This window comes from Vanellus vanellus (genome assembly GCF_965231255.1).
Source record: "Vanellus vanellus genome assembly, chromosome: 15".
Lineage (NCBI taxonomy): Eukaryota > Metazoa > Chordata > Aves > Charadriiformes > Charadriidae > Vanellus > Vanellus vanellus.
Genome location: NC_138920.1, coordinates 929,593 through 950,312, shown reverse-complemented (window position 1 = coordinate 950,312; position 20,720 = coordinate 929,593). Strand labels below are relative to the sequence as shown.

Below are 20,720 nucleotides of genomic sequence, written 5' to 3'. Positions count from 1 at the left end.
GAGATATTGTGTTGGCAGATTATTAGTTACCCTGTGCATATAATGTAATTGAGGGGGACATGGTGACACATTGGAGAGACTTCTGCTTTTTGAAGTCAGATGGGATAATTATCTCATTTAATTTCATTTGTACAACAGGCCAGAGAATTTCTCCTGGGAATTAATACACCAAGCCTGCTAATCTCGGAATACTCAGGAGGAGGTTTTCCAAGGGTTTGTAAACCGTTGGATTTTTTTAAGGGTAATCATAGAGTCATAGAATGGTTAGAGTTGGAAGGGACCTTAAAATTCCAACCGTCCTGCCCTGGGCAGAGACACCTTCCACTAGGTGGTGATAATCGTGATAGTTACAGGTTGAGGTGTAGTGTTTCGACTCAGCAGCATCTGGTAGAAGGCTCAGACTCTTGTCTTGGCTCACTCCCTCCCCTAGCCACAACATTTTGTGTGTTGCTCCCTGCCTTAGTTCCCTCTTCACAATGTATCCTTATGCCACTCGTCATCTTCCTGCCACTGTGCTCCTGTAAGATATTTTCCTCCAGAAAATTCATCCCCAGTTTGAAAATTGATGTCCTATCTCACCTTGGAGCAAGATGTTTGGGTAGCTGTGTCTTGGGTTTCTTGCAGTCTTAATGTGTTTATTGACAGTCCTGAGTGGCCATAATTCCTGTTAACTCTATTTTACAGGTAAAGAACTGAATTTCAGAGTCTAAATAGGCTTTGTGGTTGTTCAGGTCAGAAATGCAAGATGGGGAGAATTCTTCAGACAGCAGTTCTTAAAACTGTGTTACTAAAACAGCGAAGAAAAGTTGGTTATACAAAACCAGACAGACTTCTTGGCAAACTTAAGATGTTTTACAAGTCTGTTTTACCTAGCTAGGCGCTTAGCTGCAGTTACAGAAAGGAAGGAGTTTGTGTTTCTTCAGAAATAAGAGTCTGGTCCTAGCTGACAGGCTCTTAAAATGTGCTCTTCTGTTTCCTTGCTCTGTTTCTTCTCTAAGCAGGCTAAATAGCCTGTTTTATGTTAAGCAAACTATGGCTAGCTAAACACTTATCTGCAACCTAGAGTATATACACATCTGCTTAGCATAATCCTCGGTGATCAGAGATAGATATACCTGTTGTCTGGTGGAAGACTGTTTTAGAAACTAAATGTATAAATCATGCTTTTTCACAGAGTTTTAAATCATTTATCACAGAGGAGTTTTAGAAAAAACTGATTAATTGACGTTTTATCTGTGGAAGGCATAGCTGAGCACTGTGGGGAAATTTTGTTTTGGATAGCCATAACTTAAAATTGGTCACACTCGATGTAAATCCAGTATAACAGGTTAGTTAATGACTGGTCTTTCTCAAGTGCTGCCCTTGGATTTCTGTGGTACTGCGCTATAACTGTAAGATTTGTCAGCCTTACTAGTACTCCCGCTTCACATGATAACAAATGTGACTATCCAACCGTTAAAGCTGATAAACATCATAATCCTGCGAAGTGTTCTAGGAGTATAGCCACCAGGAGGAGCATCCCTGTCCCTTCCTATGCGTCCCTGCGCTGCACCAGCACGAGCATCCGTGCAGCTGTGTGATTAACCTTCCTTTGGACCTGCCCTGGCTGGAAGAATAGCCGCACATAAAGCAATACTCACATTTCAGTCTATTGTGTTCTCAGGTGTGGCTCATGACCAAACGGAGGGTGGGACAGGAATGAGCCATCAACACAAAGATGGGGGGACAAAGACTGTGTTATTCCTTTGGCAGTAGGTCCAGTTTAAATACAAATCCACCAGAGCCAGGATCTCCATAGAACTTTATTTATTAACGGAAGATTAGCCTGCTGGTGTCTGTACACAAGGCAGCAGGACTTGACACTTCAGTAGGCCACTTAACTTTTGATTTAAGTGCAAATAATACTGCAGCATGAAACAGGGTGTTGCTGGTAACCGTTAAGAAAAACAGCATAGCATAATTCCACGGCCACTTCTCCCTTCTTTCCTTTCCCTGCCCACCATTTCATATCTATTTCCAAATTCTTAGTAGGAATTTCTTTTTAAAAGCCAAATGAGTTATTTGATTCAAGATGCCAGCACAGTCTGCACTCTCATCAGAGACAGCAGCAGGAATATCTGAAGCCAGTGCAGCTCTGAGCTCTTTGTAATGCAGAACCATTGCCTTAATTCCAATGACTGCAGCCTTAATTTGTGAGCATCTAACATTTCAACTGTGAAATGCAAGGGCCTCTCCCTAGATCAGAGCATTAGGAGGAGTATAGTTTAGGCTTGGCATTTACTTTTCTAACTGTGCATTCTCTGTTTTGAATGATTGGATTTAGTTACTGTTTTCTATAAATACAAGTAAAGCTTCTGGTGTTTTATTGAAAGATGTTAATACGAAAAATATGAGTTCGTAGCACACTCATGTTAAGTCAATTTTTTAAAGGAGAGGCTAGTTTCAATCAGTTCTTTAGCATTGCAGCCTGATTTGTGCTAGGCTGTATATCAGAAGCCCTTCAAAGGAGTAGAATTCCTAATCTTTGTTAATAGTGTAGCAGCACTTGGTGATCTGACTCCATCAGCTCCTAAAATAATAGCCCATGATTTTTGAAGTGTGTTTTTTCTTTGCTAAGGTGAAAGGTGAGGTCTGGCTTCCTGAGCATGTTAATTTACCAGTTAAAATGCGCCACAGCATCTGGCTAATTTAAGATGATTGTGTGACTTTGTATAAACCTGGTAGGAGCGATACTGAAATTGAGTTGTAAGTTATATTTTCACCCTGAGACTGATGCTTCTGGCATTGCATAAAGTCATTTAAGTAGCCAACCAAAAGATATCCAGTGCCTTCCATTGCCCGTATCTTTGCCAAATCCCTTCTGGGGGGTAGTGGTGCTGCCGGCGGCGTCATATTACTGTAAGCAGGAAGGGCAGAGAGAGGGCAGGACAAATTCCCCAAATCCTAGCACTGGTGACAATCACCTTGGCCCCACCAGTGGTTTGCAAATACCATCCCCACAAAGGCTTTTCCTTTCCCCATGCATTCTCCGGCAGGGGTAACAAGGCTGATGGGCAGAGCGCTGAGTTGCCAAGATGTCGAGGATTTCTTTAGGGCACTTGCATGTGATATTAAGGCATGTGCGCTGCTCAGTTGTTAGTTTAGATCTGTTGTGCCTCTGTGTTTTACAGTAGTTAGAGGAGTTATGTGTATCAGGTGGTGACTGAGACACCAGTGAACTTTTTCTTCCTTCCCCCTGGGATCTTGTTTTTGCCCTAGATTAAGAATACATTCAGGTGAGGACTGAAATACTTAATCTGAATTAACCCCAAATTAAAGTTACTTTCCTTCACTCTAGCAGTGTCTAGTCTATGTCAGGAGGGGAATTGTAGCAGTTTTATCTGTCACATGCCCTACTGCAAGCAAGAGAGAAACGCAGGTGATTTTCTTGCAATTTTAGATTGCAATGGAAATGAGAGGAGCTCCCTTATAAACCGGAATAAGGTTAAATAGAAATGCTTGGTATCACAGTCTGAACTATATTGTTAAACTATTTTTCTATTACAGTTCATGATCTACAGAGCTTCGGCCTTGATAATGTAAGTGTTCCCAAGATAGCGTTCTAGTTCTCTTGGTATCTTTTCCTTCTGCATTTCCCTCCCTTTGCCACATTGAAATCCTAGTGTACTGATCCCATCCGTATTTGGCTATATAAGCCTGAGCAGAACCTGGGACAGGGCTCTGAAGTATGTGCTGGGACATCTGCATGTTGCTTGGCAAGCCTCTTCCTGAGACTGCCTTGCTCCTGAATCTGCGCTTCCCAGTTTTCTAAGGTTGACATTTTCACAACTGTTTCTGGGTCTGTTGGGGTTTACCTTGTGCTGGGAGGAAAGCAGATGATGCCCATACCTGTGCCACCAAGGCAGCTGACAGCATGGTGTTCCTACGGCAGGGAGAGGAATGGGTGGGAGAGCCTGCTCTGTAGATGGGAGGGAAGGGCACCAGGATCTGGGGATTTCCAGCAGGAAAAGGAGAAATTCCACATCTTGGAATCTCCCATGAATAAAAAAGAAGAGCAAGTGCTTTGGAGTTCACTGTTAGGACACGCAGAGTAAGGGAGGACCTGTCTTTGTTCTAGAGCTGCACTCAGAAAAATATACAAATAATTAACTTTCAATCCTTACCTTGCCTCTTGGATGCTGTGCAGTTGTTTGAGTTATTAACATTTATGTTTCAGATCAATATGACACACTATATCAAACATCTCTCATTTGGAAGGGATTATCCAGGCATTGTGAACCCTCTGGATGGGACGGACGTCACTGCACAGCAAGGTAAAAGCCAATTGAGAGAAATCTCTTTTTAAGTGTCTGTATTAATAAGTGTTAGAAGAGAACAGGAGCGAAGTTCCCAGGCTTTAACAAGTACCCTGACGGCATTGCATAAAACGTAAACTCCTCCACCTTGTGCTCTTTCTGGAACAGCTGCCTCCATTCATCTGGAACAAATCTGCCAACATATTTTGATTCTGTGACCTTTCTGAAAGATCTCTCTTTTTGGTGTTCATGGATGCACAACAGCAGCTATAGCACATCATTATTACATGTCTGCGTCAGGTGTAGTCCAGGGAGAGCCCTGTCTAGCTACTGCATGCAGTAGGAGATAACCAGAAGACACAGGACAGGGAAAAAAGGCCTAACTGAAAGTTGCTGGAGAACCATGGTGACTGCCTGACCTTGATCTACCCAACAGTAATGGCTGAACAGCTGCAGTGAAGTTGAAATGTTGCTGATCTTTTCTAGATAGCTCCAGCTGGCTGGCTTAAGAAGGAAGGGCAATTCTCTCCTCGTGCTGCTGCTGCTCAAACTATAATCTTGGTTTATTCACATAAGACTGCTTGTGTGCATTTTCCTTGAAAGATCCTGACTGTACCACTTTATATGCCACTGCAGAGATTGGTTGGCTTTTTATCCAGATGCGCTGAAGTCTGCAAAGTTTGTCTTTGCAGGTACTTGGGGTGCTGTTATATAACACAGCTTGAAGAAAGAATTCGTTTGCTTTGAGGTGGTGGTAGGATTGTTAATCATACCTGACCGTGTTCTTTTAAATTTTCCACCATCAATTTTAATTCTTGTACCCAAATCAAAGGATGTTGCTTAAAATAAAATACAGAAAAAGGAAAAGGTGTCTTAATACTCGATATGATTGTGGTGCTGTGGTTTTTCTGTGGAGTAACAAACGCTCTGAGAGGCGGCCCATAACTGGCTGCTAACACACACATTGCTGGCTCATGTAGAGCTTCTCATCCACCAGCTCCTGCAAGGCGTCTCCTCACCGCTATTATCAATGCATCCTCCATCCAGCCTGTATTTGTGCTTGGGATTGTCCTGACCCATGTGCAGGACCTTGCACTTGGCCTTGTTGAACTTCATGAGGTTTGTATGGGCCCACCTGTCATGCCTGTCAAGGTTGCTCTAGACAGCATCCCTCCCCTCCAGCGTGTCTACCTTGCCACACAGTTTGGTATCATCAGCAAACTTGCTGAGGGTGCACTCCATCCCACTGTCCATGTCACCAACAAAGATGTTAAACAGCACCGGTCCCAGTAACAGCCTCTGAGGAACACTGCTCATCACTGCTCACCACTTGGACATCGAGCCATTCACCACAACTCTTTGAGTGCGATCTTCCGGCTGGTTCTTTATCCACCAAGTGGTCCATCGGTCAAATCCACGTTTCTCCAATTTAGATACAAGGATGTCATGCAGGACAGCGTCAAATGCCTTGCACAAGTCCAGGTAGATGGTGTCAGTTGCTCTGCCCTTGTAAACCCATCATAGAAGGCCACCAAATGTGTCAGGGATGATTTGCCCTTAATGAAGCCATGTTGGCTGTCACCAATTGCCTCCTTATTTTCCATGTGCCTTAGCAGGGTTTCCAGGAGGGCCTGCTAATAATCTTGCCAGGCACAGAGGTGAGACTGACCAGCATGTAGTTCCCCAGGTCTTCTTTTTTCCCTTATTAAAAATGGGGGTTATGTTTCCCCTTTTCCAGTCAGTGGGAACTTCACCAGATTGCCACGACTTCTCAAATATGATGGATAGTGGCTTGGCAATTTCATCTGTCAGCTCCCTCAGGACCTGTGGAGGAATCTCATCAGGTCCCATGGACTTGGGCACCTTCAGGTTCCTCAGCTGGTTTCGAACCTGATCTTCTCCTACAGTGGGCAGTTCCTCATTCTCCCGCTCCCTGCCTTTGCCTTCTGCAACTTGGGTGGTGTGGCCAGAGTGTTTCCCAGTGAAGACTGAGACAAAAAAGTCATGGAGTATCTCAGCCTTGTTCATGTTCTGGGTGACCAGGTCTCCCATTTTCTTTTGGAGAGGGCCCCACATTTTCCCTAGTCTTCCTTTTATCACCTGTGGAAGCTTTTCTTGTTGCCCTTGGCGTCCCTGGCCAGATTTAGCTGTCTGGGCTTTAGCTTTCCTAACCTGATCCCTGGCTGTTCGGACAATTTCTCTGTGTACCTCCCAGGCTACCTGTCCTTGCTGCCACCCTCTGTAGACTTCCTTTTTCTGTTTGAGATTGTCCAGGAGCTTCTTGTTCAACCATGCGGGCCTCCTGGCATGTTTTTCTTGACTTTCTCTTTGTTGGGCTGCATCGTTCCTGAGCCTGGAGGAGGTGGTCCTTGAATATTAGCCAGCTTTCCTGGACCCCTCTTCCCTCCAGGGCTTTATCCCATGGCACTCTGCTAAGCAGATCCCTGAAGAGACCAAAGTCTGCTCTCCTGAAGTCCAGAGTTGCAAGCTTACTGTGCGCTCTCCTCACTGCCCTAAGGATCTCAAACTCTACTGTCTCATGGTCACTGCAGCCAAGGCTGCCCTTGAGCTTCAGGGCATTTGAAAATAGGTTTTCAAAGCGACTCTTGCCTTCTATTATCCTTAAGAGAACTGAAGGAACAGGCTGGTCTGAGGCAGCAGCAGGAGTTCTCCTATTTTTTTTTGTTCACTGATCCAGATCTTTTCATCTGATTTTCATCTGATATGGTAAAAACCATGCTTGTACAGGAATAAACTGTAGTGTTAGTTGAAGTTGATATAGAATACTCATTTAAAGTTGAGTATGTTTTCTTAGGGCTATGCTATTAAATGTAAAGGTTTTCATGTGTTATAATAATTTTCAAGACGTTGTACTGCTAAAACTATAGCAAGATAACGGGTTTGTAGGGCGTTTTCAATTTAGTCAAGGCCAAAATGACAGTGGTTTTGGTTGGAACAGGAACAAGATTCAATTTGGCAAAAGGAAAACTCATGTCAGACATTAACTTTACTGTCCTTGAAAACCTCCAGTAACTGTTGCATAGAAAGCTGTTCCCTGACAAGTTGAACGAAACCAATTTGTGTCTACCTAACCTGTCAGTTAAGCTTTCCAGCTCTTTGCCAGTTATTAATTGTGTCTCTCTATCTTTGCTTATAGCTTCCATGATGTTTCAGTATTTTGTCAAGGTGGTCCCCACAGTGTATATGAAAGTAGATGGTGAAGTAAGTACCTTTTTTTTGCCCCTATTACTTTGGCAAGTGAAAGCCTTCAGACTTTCTCCTCTTATTCTGACGCTGACCATATCTGACCTCTGGTGGAAGCAACACAGTCTGTTCAACTTGCTTCATATAACCAACCCAGTAAGAATAACAATTTCTATGGTGTATGGTTGTCTGTAATGTTGCAGCAGTGATGAAGCAGATTTCAGCCTCCTCCATCCCACGTAGCTCAAAGTGACCGTGCCATTTTCATCATGTACCCTCATGAATCCCTCCTATTGCATGCTCAGGAGAAGTTAAAGCAGCAAGGAGATCCTAAAAATGTTCTTTGGAGAATAACTCAAGATCAGCTTGTCTCCAATTTAAAAACCCCTTTAGCCTCCAAAAGAGCGTGCCTAGATTTCCAGCCCTGCTTTCAGAATATGTCATTCATTCAGGACAGGTAGGATACACAAATTACTGAGGAGATACCAGGGTGAGATGAAGATCCTGAGAACAGAGACAAATTTTTGCTGTCTTCTGAAGCCAGCCTGTAGGAGCAGAAAGAACTGGGATTTCTTTCATTCATTTGGAAGCTTTTATTTTGGTTGCTGGCGTTTTTCAGGGGATCTCAAGAGCTGGAGAGAAAATCTTTGTTAAAAAAACGAACATGTCAGTTATCATTATTTGGACCCCCGTAGTCTTAGGGCAGCAGAATGATGTAAGCTGTTACATTTCTTTTGCAACGAAAACACCAGTAGAGGCAGCAGCTCTACTGTTGTGCATACTTCACCACCAGTGCTACCCGGTGTACTTGTCTGACCCAGTGAGGAAGAGACAGGTGCCACATGCCCCAGTACCTCTGTGAGCGTTCATGTACAAGATGGCTTAGCTCCCTAGCTGTCTCCCAGGTTTTGGTTCTTTATCTTCTGCGCTGCGTGGGTGGTCCATGCCCAGCTTCACTTTAACACCAAACCAGTTTCCTCTGAGGTGAAACCTAAGTGTGGTTCCAGGGCTTGTTCAATGCAAGAACTGATCTATGCGTGGATGAAACTATGCCAGAATTTGACTGCCTTGCCCTACACAGTTTTATAACACTGTGCAAACCCCACAACACTGGGAACCCTCACCACCTCACCTCAGGCTCTTCGCCCAAACTCATGCTGCTCTCGGGCACGTACTGCATATCCTTGCAACGAGAACAACGTGTTACTGCACATCCACACAACCTTCATGTTGTTTTAGGCACTATGAAATGTAAATCACCAGCAGATTATTAGTTACGCCAGGGGCTGCATACGAACCACAAATCTGCAGAGCCACATGGCCACAGTAGATACAATTCAAGCAAAGCTATCCTAGAGCAGCATTAGCAGAACAATCTTAACAGAATCCACTGGAAAGGTAGACATAGTTAGTATTTCTTCATCTGCCCTAAAGATTGAAACTGTTTGCAAGACTCAGTTCTCATGTGATAAATCGTTATGTGGACCGTTCTTTCTTCAATCCCCTGCCTAGAAAGGATGTATCTGTTTTTTTCTTGGAAGTTGGGTGCAAGTTGCTTGCTATGAGGTGATACTGGGAGAATCTTCAGACAGTGTTAGAAGCTCATTCTTCTTGGATTCAGGATGCCTCTGTACTTTCTGTGGAGGATTGAAATTCCTGAAGTACAAAAGATTGTTAATAGGAGCTCTATTGTTATGGCCACCTCCCAGTGCCAAAAGCCACCATGGCTTCTGTTTCTCTTGATGAAATCTCGTGTTCTACTGTAAAGCTGTTGTTCACATTTCAAAGGACTTCTCTTTCAAAAGAACTGCTTTTTATTAGTCACCATGAGAGGAATCCATGCAAACCATGATGGTCGTACTTAAAGCAACTATGGATCCTAGTATGCTACTAGATGCGTACCAGGGGCTGTGTTATACATTCAGTACTTGGAACCCCCAAATGTGGAACTTGGTGAAGAAACTGGATAGTATCTTTCTCAGCTTGGATTGTAATTTGTGTCAGATAGCTTATTAAGGATGATAGAACATAAATTCATTTTACAGAAACCCAATTCATTTGCTCTAAGAATAGAACTGGTGTGAACAATGTGTAGAAGAATGGCAGGGCGCAGAAGAATGTTGCAGGGTGATCTTCATTCGTAGAAAGATGGGACATCTGTGTCCTTCTGCAGCCCTGGCACTCTCTTGATTTTAGGTATTATTTCCTTTTTTTCTCACCCTTGAATATATATGGCTTTCTCACATCAGTGCTGTCTCCTCGAAGCGTGCTTAGGTGAACTGCATTTTGGTGTAGAGGACGATGTGAACTTGGGGTTGAGGTCGAGAGGGACAGCTTATGCCATTGCTTGCCCGCAGAGACCAAAACAGTCCAGCCTGGGGACTGATACATCACTCATTCTTTGGACTAGCTGGGGCTTTAACTGCTAGCCTGTAGTAAAAATAGATCTGATCCTGATGGAGCTCTTTATGACCCTTTTTATGACCCACTGTCAGGCCCCCCACAAGTGAGTGGGCAGGGCTACATTGATATCGTTCACTGAACCCATGTTTTAGTAGCCTTTCCTATTCCTCACTAACAAAACAATGTTTGCTGTGTTTGTTTCCTGCTAGGTGGTAAGGACCAACCAGTTTTCAGTTACACGGCATGAGAAGATAGCCAATGGGCTACTAGGAGACCAGGGTCTGCCTGGTGTATTTGTGCTATATGAACTTTCACCCATGATGGTGAAGCTGACAGAGAAACACAGGTAAGAGATGTTTCAGTCTATTTCATTCACTCTCCGCTGATGTTGTCATTTTGCTAGCTTAAAACTCCATCCTCGCTTAAAAACAACAGTGCAAGTGCCTGAAAGCCATCCAAGCCCCTTCCCAGTCAGTGGAGAGGAAGAGGCCCAGCCAGATGCCCTTCCGCTCAGTGTGAACATCTGAAAGGGATTGTGTTTTTTCTGATATTACCTGAAGCATTTTAATCCAGTACCAAGATGGAGAAGGAAATTGGTGCAGCGAGCAGAAGTCTGATATAATGCTTTTCGGTTCAGACTAACGTCCTCGAAGTCTTTTTGTCCTCAAAGATTGATATAGCATACCCATCTTGCCAGCACCTACAGCAGCACCCACACTGATCCAACCTGGTTACTTAATCTGCATTTCCTATAGCTTTTGCGCATGTTGTAGTCAGTGTGGAACCTCTTTCTTCTTTCCAGGTCCTCCGTTAATCACAGTTATGTTGTTTCGGGGGACTGGAAGGGGTTGTAACTGTCTGATCTTTTAGGATCGTAATGAGGGACAGCCAGTGTGTCTATGCCTTAAAATGTATTAACATGTGCTTAGGGATTTAGTTTTTGTATTACAGCAGCCTGCTGTGCATTCTGTCTGGGTAGGAATGGATAAAATCTTAGGGATTAAAAGTCCATCCTTTAAGTTTACGAATTCAGTTTTTGCATCCTAGGGTTGCCATTGAGCTCCTTAGTGCACTGCTCTAATGCTATTCAATGCTGCTCAGTGACAAACTCCATTCTGTAACCAATAAGGGTTATTTAATTGTTAAATCTTGTCAGCTATTACTTTTTATATAATGCATACTTATGTGCTGTGATGAACATTATGATAATTATGAATTAGTTTTGATTAGTTAATTGTTATTTACCTGACATTGGTATCTGAGCTCATGCTGGTTGTTCAAATTGTTTTCCTCATTTTAGGTCCTTTACACACTTTCTCACAGGAGTTTGTGCCATCGTTGGAGGCATATTTACAGGTATTGTACCTTTCAATATTTTTTCTTTCTAAAGTGTAAACACTTGCCATCTTACTCTTTCTAAACTCTGCATGGCTGGTAATAAATCCCTGTTTGATGGGGAGAGATGACTTCAGCCTTTAGTAGAGGATATAGCATGTTCTGCAGAGCCATGGGAGTGATATCAGATTGTAATTAGCAGTGTAGACTTTCAAGATGCTGTAGATGATGTAGACCTATTATAATATTTCATTTGATGAAATATTTCATTTCATTATGGTGTAGACCTATCATAATATTTCATTTTGATGCTTTACAGGACATTTTGTTTTCAAATAATGCAGTATTTCACATACCATATGAATGCATCTGTATCATTTTCTTGGCCAGCTTGGGCCTGTAAGCAGATAGTTGCTTCTGTGTAGGACCAGTTGCTTCTGTGTAGAACCAAAGCCAGTAAAATCTGTGCCCCAGGTTGCCATGGGCATAGCCATCTCAGAGGTCTCAAACTGTGTTCACAGACATAGGAGCTCCAGTGAGTGCTCTGCAGGGACTCAAAGTAGCCCTTGCAGCTAGACGGGGTCCTGTAAAGAGAGGTTGTTCCTGCAGAGCCGTTTGAGTTGACTGGATTTCATTCTCAGTGCTGGCTTCTGGAATAGCTAGCTGGTATCTGCTCAGCTCCATGCATGTGACAGAGCACAGCCTTGGTCCAGCCTTGAACTCCAGCTAATAACCCAGGGTGCTCTGAAACGAAGTCAGAGATGTTCACGTATCTGTGAAGAGCCAGCCTGGAGATCTGGCCAGCAGATCTTACTGGACTTGAGAAGCCTGCTACTGTATCACGTAACACCTGTATCAGATACCTGTATCACATAACACCTTTATCTGCAGGGTTTTTCTCATCACCTGAGGTGTCACAATGCTCAGTTATCCTGATACTGTTAAACAGAATTTCTGTCTGTAATAAATTTGATCATATGCTTTTCTATAGCTGAGACTCAGGGAAAGGTTTTCAAAAATTATTTTCATGACAAATGCAAGTGCCCTCTAATGCCAATGAGGTTTGACGGCCAGTCTGTAGTGTTTGCTGCCATACACCACGTTCAGACTCTATATTCATATTCTAGAATATATATGAATATCTCAAATGAATAAATCAGCTCTGTAACAGTTTTTGTGTTAGAGCATCAAATTGATTCTACAAGTTGAGATAATTTCAGGACAAAACAACCACAAAAGACAGTCAGCTGAAGTGTTACTCAAAGACCACATAGTAAGGCAAATAATTCCATTCTGCTGTAATAAACAGGAAACTCAGTTCCCATTTTAGCTGCTACTCTTTATATAGTATTGAAATGTCTGTCTTTGTGTAGGGCCAAGTGGTTGCTTAATTATTTCTTAGATTGAGGTGTTGAATAAAAGAAAAAAGAACAAGAAGCTTCATAAAGGACAAGGGGGAATGGCTTTAAACTGGAAGACTTAGATTAGGTATTAGGAAGAAATTTTTCACTGTGAGGGTGGTGAGCCCCTGGCCCAGGTTGCCCAGAGAAGCTGTGGCTGCCCCGTCCCTGGAGGTGTTCAAGGCCAGGTTGGACAGGGCTTGGAGCAGCCTGGTCTGGTGGGAGGTGGCCCTGCCCATGGCAGGGGGGTTGGAACTAGGTGATCGTCAAGGTCCCTTCCAACCAAAACCGTTCTATGACAAAGACATTGAAAATACCTTTGCTTACTGGCACCCTCTGTTCCCTCCCTGGCAGGAGCTCAGGGTTCCTGTTCTGTGAAAGCCACCTCAATGGATGCAGGGTTGTCTGGGTTTTGTGGTGCAGTAGACCCATTCTGAGCTTTTCTGTGGGCCCAAACAAGCACTGAATTAAGAGGCTTCTCCAGCGCTGGAGAGCTTTGGGAAAAATACTGCAGAAAGAACTGAATGCTTGTGTCCTTGGTGGGTAAACCTTGCAGTCCCCGATAAAGGGCAACCATAAAGAGCAGCATTGGGTAGAGTAGCTTACTTTTAAGGTTACCATGAAATGAGAAAGAAATGGGAAACATGCCCTTGGCAAGCTGGGTCAAGGCAGTGACATGACATAAGGCTCTCAGCATCAGCTTCCTCTCCAAACTCTTCCCACTCATCAGTAAACACATGTGACTCAGCCTGTTGCATTTTTACTTCCGTAAGAGAGATCTTTTTCCGGAGAAGTATGATCACCTCTGCCTGCAAGCTGGATTTTGTCTGTCCTAATGACATGAGGACCTTATTCTTCAGAGCAGAAGCAGCTGTTTTCTGACTGGGGGAGCTGGAATTCCTTTCCACTGACAGAGGGGGTGGTGTTTTCTTTCCCTGGGAATTGTCTCCCTCTGAGGCATGTCTGGTTTGATCCACCTGATTTTTCCTTTTAGTTGCAGGATTCATTGACTCCTTGATCTATCACTCAGCACGTGCCATCCAGAAGAAAATTGAACTTGGGAAGACAACATAAATAAGCAATGATCTCGCCCCACAAGAAAAACCTCGAAGGAGAACTAAGCAAGTTTTTTGAAACACAAGTGATCTTCTGAGTGCACAAGAGAAGAGGTTTGGAATTACCAGATGGCCCTGATCGCTCTTATGTTACTGTCCCATTATCCTTTGTTTGGCATTAATTTGTGGATGGAACTGCTTGAACCTTGCTGCTATAAAGATTAGCCATCTTGTCTGGCTGTGCAGACCCTACTGTAAAAACCCTTTTGTGTCAGTCCGTGTTCATCCAGTTCCTCCCTCCTCCCCCAAAGAGATGCTAGAGATACTGCATTCTGTTTGCCTCCAGGAATAAGTTACTTTATGGTCACGAGACTTGGAATAGATTGAAATTGCCGTCAAATAAGCTTTCTAGCAATACCATCTGGCTTTTTAAAATTTTTTTAAAAGTGTTTCTGAGTGTGTTGATGCTGTATGCCAGACCTCTGTGAAAACGTGCTGAATCCCATGCGCTTTCCTTCCAGCTGTCCTGGGCAGCGTGGTGAGACCTAGCACTTGGGATGTGCTTACTGTCCTGTGGGGCATTGCAGCTGCTCCAGATTGATCTTCTTATGAAAGATGCAAGTTGGTGTTTCAGCAAAAAAGCGTTTGGAGTTTTAATTGATTTTTTTTAAATTGGATTGTGTTTTTCATTTCCCCTCTGTTTATATTTTAAAATAAAGCCCATCCTCTGTGTTTCGCTGAAGCATTTGGAAGAATAATTAAATTCTTTGAACTAATCTTGGTACTGAATTGGAAATTATAATTAAAAACCACACCTGCATTGTGGCAAAGTATGTAGATAGCATGATGATGATGTGTTGTTTTTTTCTTTTTAGTGATCCACACAAGTGAGTAAAGTGCTTGGTATGTGAAATTGTAGTGGGAGAAATTGGAAAACAATGAAGAAAAATAAAATATTGTGGATTCCTGCCTCATTTTTAGGCAAAGCACATTAATTACTCTTAAATTTCAGCTCTGGATTTGCTTTGGTATTGACTCTAAATTTGGTCTAAGCAATTGGTCCAACAGAGCACAGTGAATGCGACAGGCACAGGATCTGATAGATAATGCAGAGAGAAATCTATTTTATAATTAATTTTAAAGTCGTTTTTGTTTGTGGCTGGTTTTTGTTGTGGGTTTTGTTGTGGTTTTTTTTTTTTTAATTGGTTGAACTTATCTATAAACCAGGGAGTATAAAACCCATGTATTTTCAATCGGGGAGAGAAGCAGTTTGAGGTGTGGGTAAGGAGACCGATTAATCTCCAAGCTAGAATACTGGGGAAAAAATGGGTTTGTTAAAAAAAAAAAATCCATCAGGTCTGAATCATATAGTACTACTACAATGTAGAGAAGTATAGATGTGTTTTATCAGGAACACAAAGTGACCTGAACAGTTTCAGTTGCTCAGCAGAGCACACAGCTTTGTAACTAAATTTGAAAGAATAATCAGGAGGGGGAAGATGAATGAAAATAATGTAGCAAGACTTTGTCCCACAGTGAAACAATTAGCAGCTAATCACTTGTCTTTGATAAGAAAGCCAATTTCTTCAAAGCTTCAGAAAAGTGTTGGAGAGCATCCCACAGAGCACTTCTTAGCACCTGGAGAAAATAGAGGGAAGGTGATGGGACGGGTAAGTGCAAGACTTGAACACGTTGTGGGAAACTGGATATAATCAAGAAGAGAAACAGAAGACATACAGAAATGGAGATTCTACCTGGAGAGGTAGAAAATCAATGAAGTTAATAGTTAACTCAAGTAATACAGGCTTCTGCTATAAAATGGGAGATTGTTAGTAGGAGAGATCTGGTTGTTTTAATAGACTGAAAGACCAAGTGACCAATAGCCATGGAAAAGCTGAGTCTGATTCAAGGATGTTTGTGTTTGTGATTGAAAGTAGGAAAAGACATCCTGCTAACTCTGCTCTGGAGGAGAAAACCTTTGCGGAGCTTGGGCTCCAGGGTCTACAATCATTCTGCAGGGTGCGGCTGAGGTAGAGTGTGCTGTCTTTTCAAAGCAGTAAGGGCTCAAAAAGTAAAGTAAATATTAATAATATTTTCATGTGTGTTTTCAAAGTTTATTCAATGTAAGATCATTTCAACTGTACTTGATTCTGTCGTCTTCTGACTTAGCATGCTTGATTTTTTCCGTTCTTACACTTCATTGATACAATTTTTTAAAATATTTCCTTAATTATAAAAAGATGGGAAGGGAAGATGTCCATCTCCCCCTGCCCAAAGAGCAACTACAAACCTCCCCCAAAAACTATCAGTGGGTGGAAATGTCAGCTCTGACATGCAGACAGCCACGCTTGAGTGGCTGCCGTCACCACACTGCTGTCACCCAACAGCTTCATGGCCACTGCAGGGACAATGCACAGCGGCCCATCTCCAGCCACACCATCTTCCCCTTCCTCTCTCCCAGCCAGGGTGGACAGAGCTGTGCCCACCCTGTGTCCAGCCAAATGCAACGTCCCTGGTGCCATGGGAGCGTGTCATCAGCACTCAGCTGGTGCAACCGGTGCAAGCAGCACCAAGACCCTGGGGATCACAGGGTCTGTGAGCCTGGGCATGTGGCAGTGCTGGGGTGGGGAGAAGCAAGCTAAAGAGCTGAGGGGTAGCTGCCGGCAGTGCGGGGGCTGCCAGTTCCTGCACTAATGGCCTGGCTTTAGTTTCTTGGCGATGCATCATTTGTAGAATGAAATCCTGCCTTCAGCTGCCAGTCTCTCGATGAGGCTGAATTCGATGTCAGCGTCGTGGACCCTCGTCCTGCGAAAGGCTCCAGACCAGCGGTTTTTCTCCCAGTAGTGGTGCCAGTTCCCTTCGCTGTCTGCTCCAAAGCCAAACACGGAGACCTGCGCACACACCACCAAGAGCCGTCGCTGTGCGGGTGCTCAGTCAGCCTGAGAGCACGCAGACAAGCGGTGCGGCGGTGGTAAGGTGGCAGCACCCAGTCCTGCTGACCACGCTCACCTGCTGGCAGGCATGCAAGGCAAAGAGAAGGGCTGTGAAGCCGGTGGAAGGGTACCGCCCGTGGCGCTGTGTCCAGTTGTCATGGATGTACTTGAGGAAAGCTGGGCTCAGGATCAGCACCTGAGTGGGGAGTGGAGGAGCTGTCAGCTGCTCTTGTTGCTGTCAACAGCCAGCCCCCACCACCAGCACAGCCATCAGCCCTTCTGCTCACCGGGTCTGCCCGCATCCCACTGAAAAACAAGCCTGGGCTGTGCCCAGAGGAGCCCTCCCTGCCCAGGAGGCATTGGAGCACACCGAGACCTTACCTTGTTTCTGTCCGCCTTGATGAACTGTTTGACTCTCACGTATGTGCTGCAAAAGCCAGAGGACAGCAATGAGTGTGGGGCACTCCTGTTGCTGGGGCCTCTCCTTTGGAGGCACCCGGCCCCATAGTACCCTCACACCCTTGGGCTGCTCTAGCAGCACCCCCTGGCCTGGCTCTGGGAAGAGACATCAAGCCCATGGCCCCACAGTGGGGACAGCCACCACTTCCCCAAACTGCGGTGCAGAGGGATGCTAGGACCCTCGCCCAGGGGCCCTTCGTCCCACTAGGACCATGGTGCCAGGGCCCCAGTGAGGCACCAGGGTCCCCAGGACCACTCCACGCCATTGCCAGGGTCTCCAGCACAAAAGATGCTATCCCCTGAAGCTGACGCACTGCGTGAGCTCTCCGGTGGAGAAGGCGCTGGCCACCCACTGCAGGTCCAGTGGCTTAAAGGGGACAAGGACGAGGTGGACACCAGGCCCAAGGTTCACTGCACTCTCCGGGTACATGAAGTGATGGGTTGTTCTCATGCCAACATCCAGCTCAAAGCCAGCGATCTTCGCTCTGTTCATCCTAGGGGACAGAGGGAAGGCACATCCCGAAATGAAGATGCACATCATGCCAGTCCCAGGCTGCCAGTCCTACTGGGCAAGGACACCAGGTCACTCTGGCCAGCAGCAAAGAGGGGACATGGGCAACACAGGGCAGGTGTGTGCCCTGGGGGGGTGGGGTGGGGCTTCCAGCTGGAAGCTGGGCTTGTGTTGGCAGATTTCACAGGGTGGCTGGAGGCTGGGGCATGCCAAGGTCCTGGGGAGACAGGGAGGGGACAAGCCCCTTTGGGTCACCCACCTCAGCACCCAGTCATGGGCATCAATCCGCAGCCCGTAGCTGGACCCCTTCAGCCGCCCCGAGTTCCCCACCACCGCACAAGTCCTGCAGCGAGACGGGTCCCACAGGCTGCCAGTCGGGGCCGGGAGGACGGTGAAGACCTGCTGAATTATGGCTTGGAGCTGGACGCCAGTCGGGGGACCCTGCAGGGTCTGGGAGAGCAAGGGCAGCAATAGGCATGATCAGCCCCACTCCCCCCCCCCCGCCACCAGTATCCCCAAAGGGGGACTGAGCCCCACTCGTCCCAGCAGAGCCCCGGGGAAGGTACAGAAAAAACAGATGGGATATTAGGAAAAGGTTGCGGGACAGGGTGGGGGTGGTGAGCTGGGGTCCCTGCACTGCCTTCATGCCCCATGGCATCTGTCCCACTTGACCTTGGCCCTGACCCACTGCAAACAGATCGGAGGAGCCCGGGAAGAGACCCACGCTCCACCCACCCACCCCATGCTCCCACTCACCAGCCACCACTGAACCACGTCCGAGGAGAGCTCGTGGGCTGCACCCATCAGCAGAGGCCCCATGGCCATGTTGTAGCGGGTGTTGAACCATGTGGAGCCGTTGGCACTGGCGGTGCAGCGGTCAGCAGGGGTGTCAAGGAGGGAGGGAGCCCCAGGGACGGGGCCGAGGCCATCCATGGGGGTGCGGAAACATTGCCACAGGACCAGCAGCAGGCATAGGGCCAGCACCACCTGCGTGTGCCTCTGGCACAGCATCCCTCATGCCACCTGCAGCAAGATGTCACCAGGCCCAATCGCAGTGTCACCACAGGACCCCCCTCCCTCCCTGCCCAGCCTCCTGGGACACCCCTTGGCTGCTCACCGACCCTGCAGGGACCTGAGATAGCCTGGTACGTATTTCCTCTTCAAACCATTCAATGGCTTTATTGTCGTGCTCTGCTTCTGGCACTGCCACAGTTACTTCGGGCCGGCTGGCAGCACGTGCTGTACGAGGAGCTGCTTTCTGCCTGCAATGCTTTTAGGGTCTGCAAATCGACCCGCAAACAAGCGGTGAAGCGTCATCGCCCCAGCCACAGGCTGAACTCCAGCTCCCCTCCAGAGCGGCAGCCGCTCGCCCACAAAGCAGCTCCTCTGCAGGCAGCCAGCCCTGCCGCCTCCTCCCACGCGCGCCAGCGCTGCGGAGCAGCCGCTGGGCAGAGGAGCCCCTCGGCCTCTCTGCCACCGCCGAGCCCACGCAGGCGCTGTGCAGCCAACAAGGCACTCCCTCCCCGGTGGCCCTGGGGTTTGGCAGCTTCAAGGGCACCGAATCATCGCCAGGAGGAGCAGGAGGTACTAACTGCCGTCTCTGTGCATGAACCTTTCTTAAATACCCGTATTTAACTGACATTTCTGTTCTCCATCTAAAATCACTCACATAAACCTAAAGTCAGAAGGAAAAGAGTTTTCTCGTCCTCAGGGAGTTCACGAAGTGCTCAGCCTCTCAGGACCCGGCTCCCATGGGCAAGGCAAGAATGAGGAGCAGGGCTGTGTGGACAGCCCCCATCCCAGGGTCAGAAGCGACTGCAGCAGGTTTGGGAGGGGGCATCCCCTCTGTACTGGGAAAGCTGAAGGAGAGGAAAAACCCCTCCTGCCCTCAGAGGAGCACCCTGTGCTTCCCACCAGTCCCCTGGGTGCTGACATGGGGTCACGGGTCAGCACCAGCTTCATTTCTCCACATTAACCATTTTCTGCGGTTCCTGCAGCACGGGTTTACCTGCTCACTGTACACTCAAATCTGACCCACAGGACGTACACCCGTCAGCAAAACTGCTGCTCCTGGGGGTCCGAGCAACAAACAGAGACAAGAGATAGAGGGGGGGAGGTTTGGACAATCTGAGGTGGTTGCAGTGGGTCACGCTCCCCTGCAAACCTGCCCTTTCAAAAAGCTACTGAACTGTCACCTCTTCTTAAAGGGAAACACCAACAAGCCACCACCAGCATGCTGGAAATGCGGATGTGGGTGCTCCAGAGCAGGAAGTAGCCACAAAATGCCGACTGTTCACCCTGCAGGCTCAGGGGGACCCTGTAGGCCCCTGATGCTCTCCCTGACAGCAGCCATGAACCCCCATGACTTAGTCTTTTGCCCTCCTGCAGCAGCCACAAACATTTTCCATGATGGAGGCAAAGAGCATCCATCTGACATGCCGGTTGGGCCAGGAGCCAGTGGTCCCCCGGGCTGGTCCAGGCAGTTGCAAAGCCTCGGCCCATGGAGGGGGACGAGCTGGCTGGTAGCTGCACAGTTGGCACCAGCAGCTCTGTTAAGCCCAGAGCCAGGGGACTCGGGCAGCGCAGTGAATATTTCATGAAGCTTTTTGCAGTCGCCTGTCGCCGGGGAGGGCAGGGCCCTGGACAGGCAGGGTTGAGCTGTGCCCATGTGCAGCCCATACCCTGTGGATGAGACTTCTCTGCCTCCACCAGCACCCCCCAAGGCAGCTGAAACGACCCCACTAGCCCCATGCCCAGAGGTGCCCTCACCTTGAGGTTCCCCAGCCCAGCACCATCAGCCCACAAGCCACTGGGGTGCAGCTGCTGCACTGAGTTGCACCCGGTGGCCACAGACCTGTCTCCGTCCCCGCTAAGCCCCAAGACACACCGCCAGGAGCTCCCCAGGCCCGCAGCCAGGAAATAGGCCCCTAATGGTGTCACGAACACCTGGTCCCCAGCCTGCTGTCCCTGGGGCCCCTCACCTCCTCCTCGGAAGCGCTGCTGACCAGGGCCAGGCGAAGATGATGCTCCCAGGCTCAGTCACCTCGCCAGTGCTCGTTGCAAGCCACAACAACCGCCACGGGAAAAGGAAGTGTTGCAGAATGACGTGGGGGGAAACAGAGCCT

At 46.9% G+C, this 20,720-nt stretch overlaps 2 protein-coding genes across 3 annotated transcripts in view; one reads left to right on the top strand and one right to left on the bottom strand.

Moving 5' to 3' along the window:
- ERGIC3 (ERGIC and golgi 3) overlaps positions 1–14,666 on the top strand; it is a 32,513-nt gene extending 17,847 nt beyond the window's left edge. Inside the window, exons 8-14 of one of the 2 annotated variants that reach the window (XR_014269734.1) lie at positions 3,547–3,578; positions 4,217–4,313; positions 7,453–7,517; positions 10,112–10,248; positions 11,203–11,258; positions 13,632–13,806; positions 14,214–14,666. Coding sequence is in view for 1 of the 2 variants with exons in the window: in XM_082491154.1 (XP_082347280.1) it covers positions 3,547–3,578; positions 4,217–4,313; positions 7,453–7,517; positions 10,112–10,248; positions 11,203–11,258; positions 13,632–13,711 (467 nt within the window). In the remaining variant the exon portion in view is untranslated. Of the gene's footprint in view, positions 1–3,546; positions 3,579–4,216; positions 4,314–7,452; positions 7,518–10,111; positions 10,249–11,202; positions 11,259–13,631 lie in introns of both variants that reach the window. The other variant, XM_082491154.1, reaches the window with a different exon arrangement.
- A 287-nt stretch (positions 14,667–14,953) lies between these two features.
- LOC309678140 (CMP-N-acetylneuraminate-beta-galactosamide-alpha-2,3-sialyltransferase 2-like) lies at positions 14,954–18,606 on the bottom strand (the record flags this gene model as incomplete). Its single annotated transcript, XM_082491091.1, has 6 exons — positions 14,954–16,583; positions 16,702–16,821; positions 17,007–17,052; positions 17,399–17,578; positions 17,855–18,045; positions 18,352–18,606. The coding sequence occupies 6 exons, from the start codon at positions 18,604–18,606 to the stop codon at positions 16,416–16,418; spliced, it is 960 nt and encodes a 319-aa protein (XP_082347217.1). The 3' UTR covers positions 14,954–16,415.
- Positions 18,607–20,720: the final 2,114 nt, after the last annotated feature.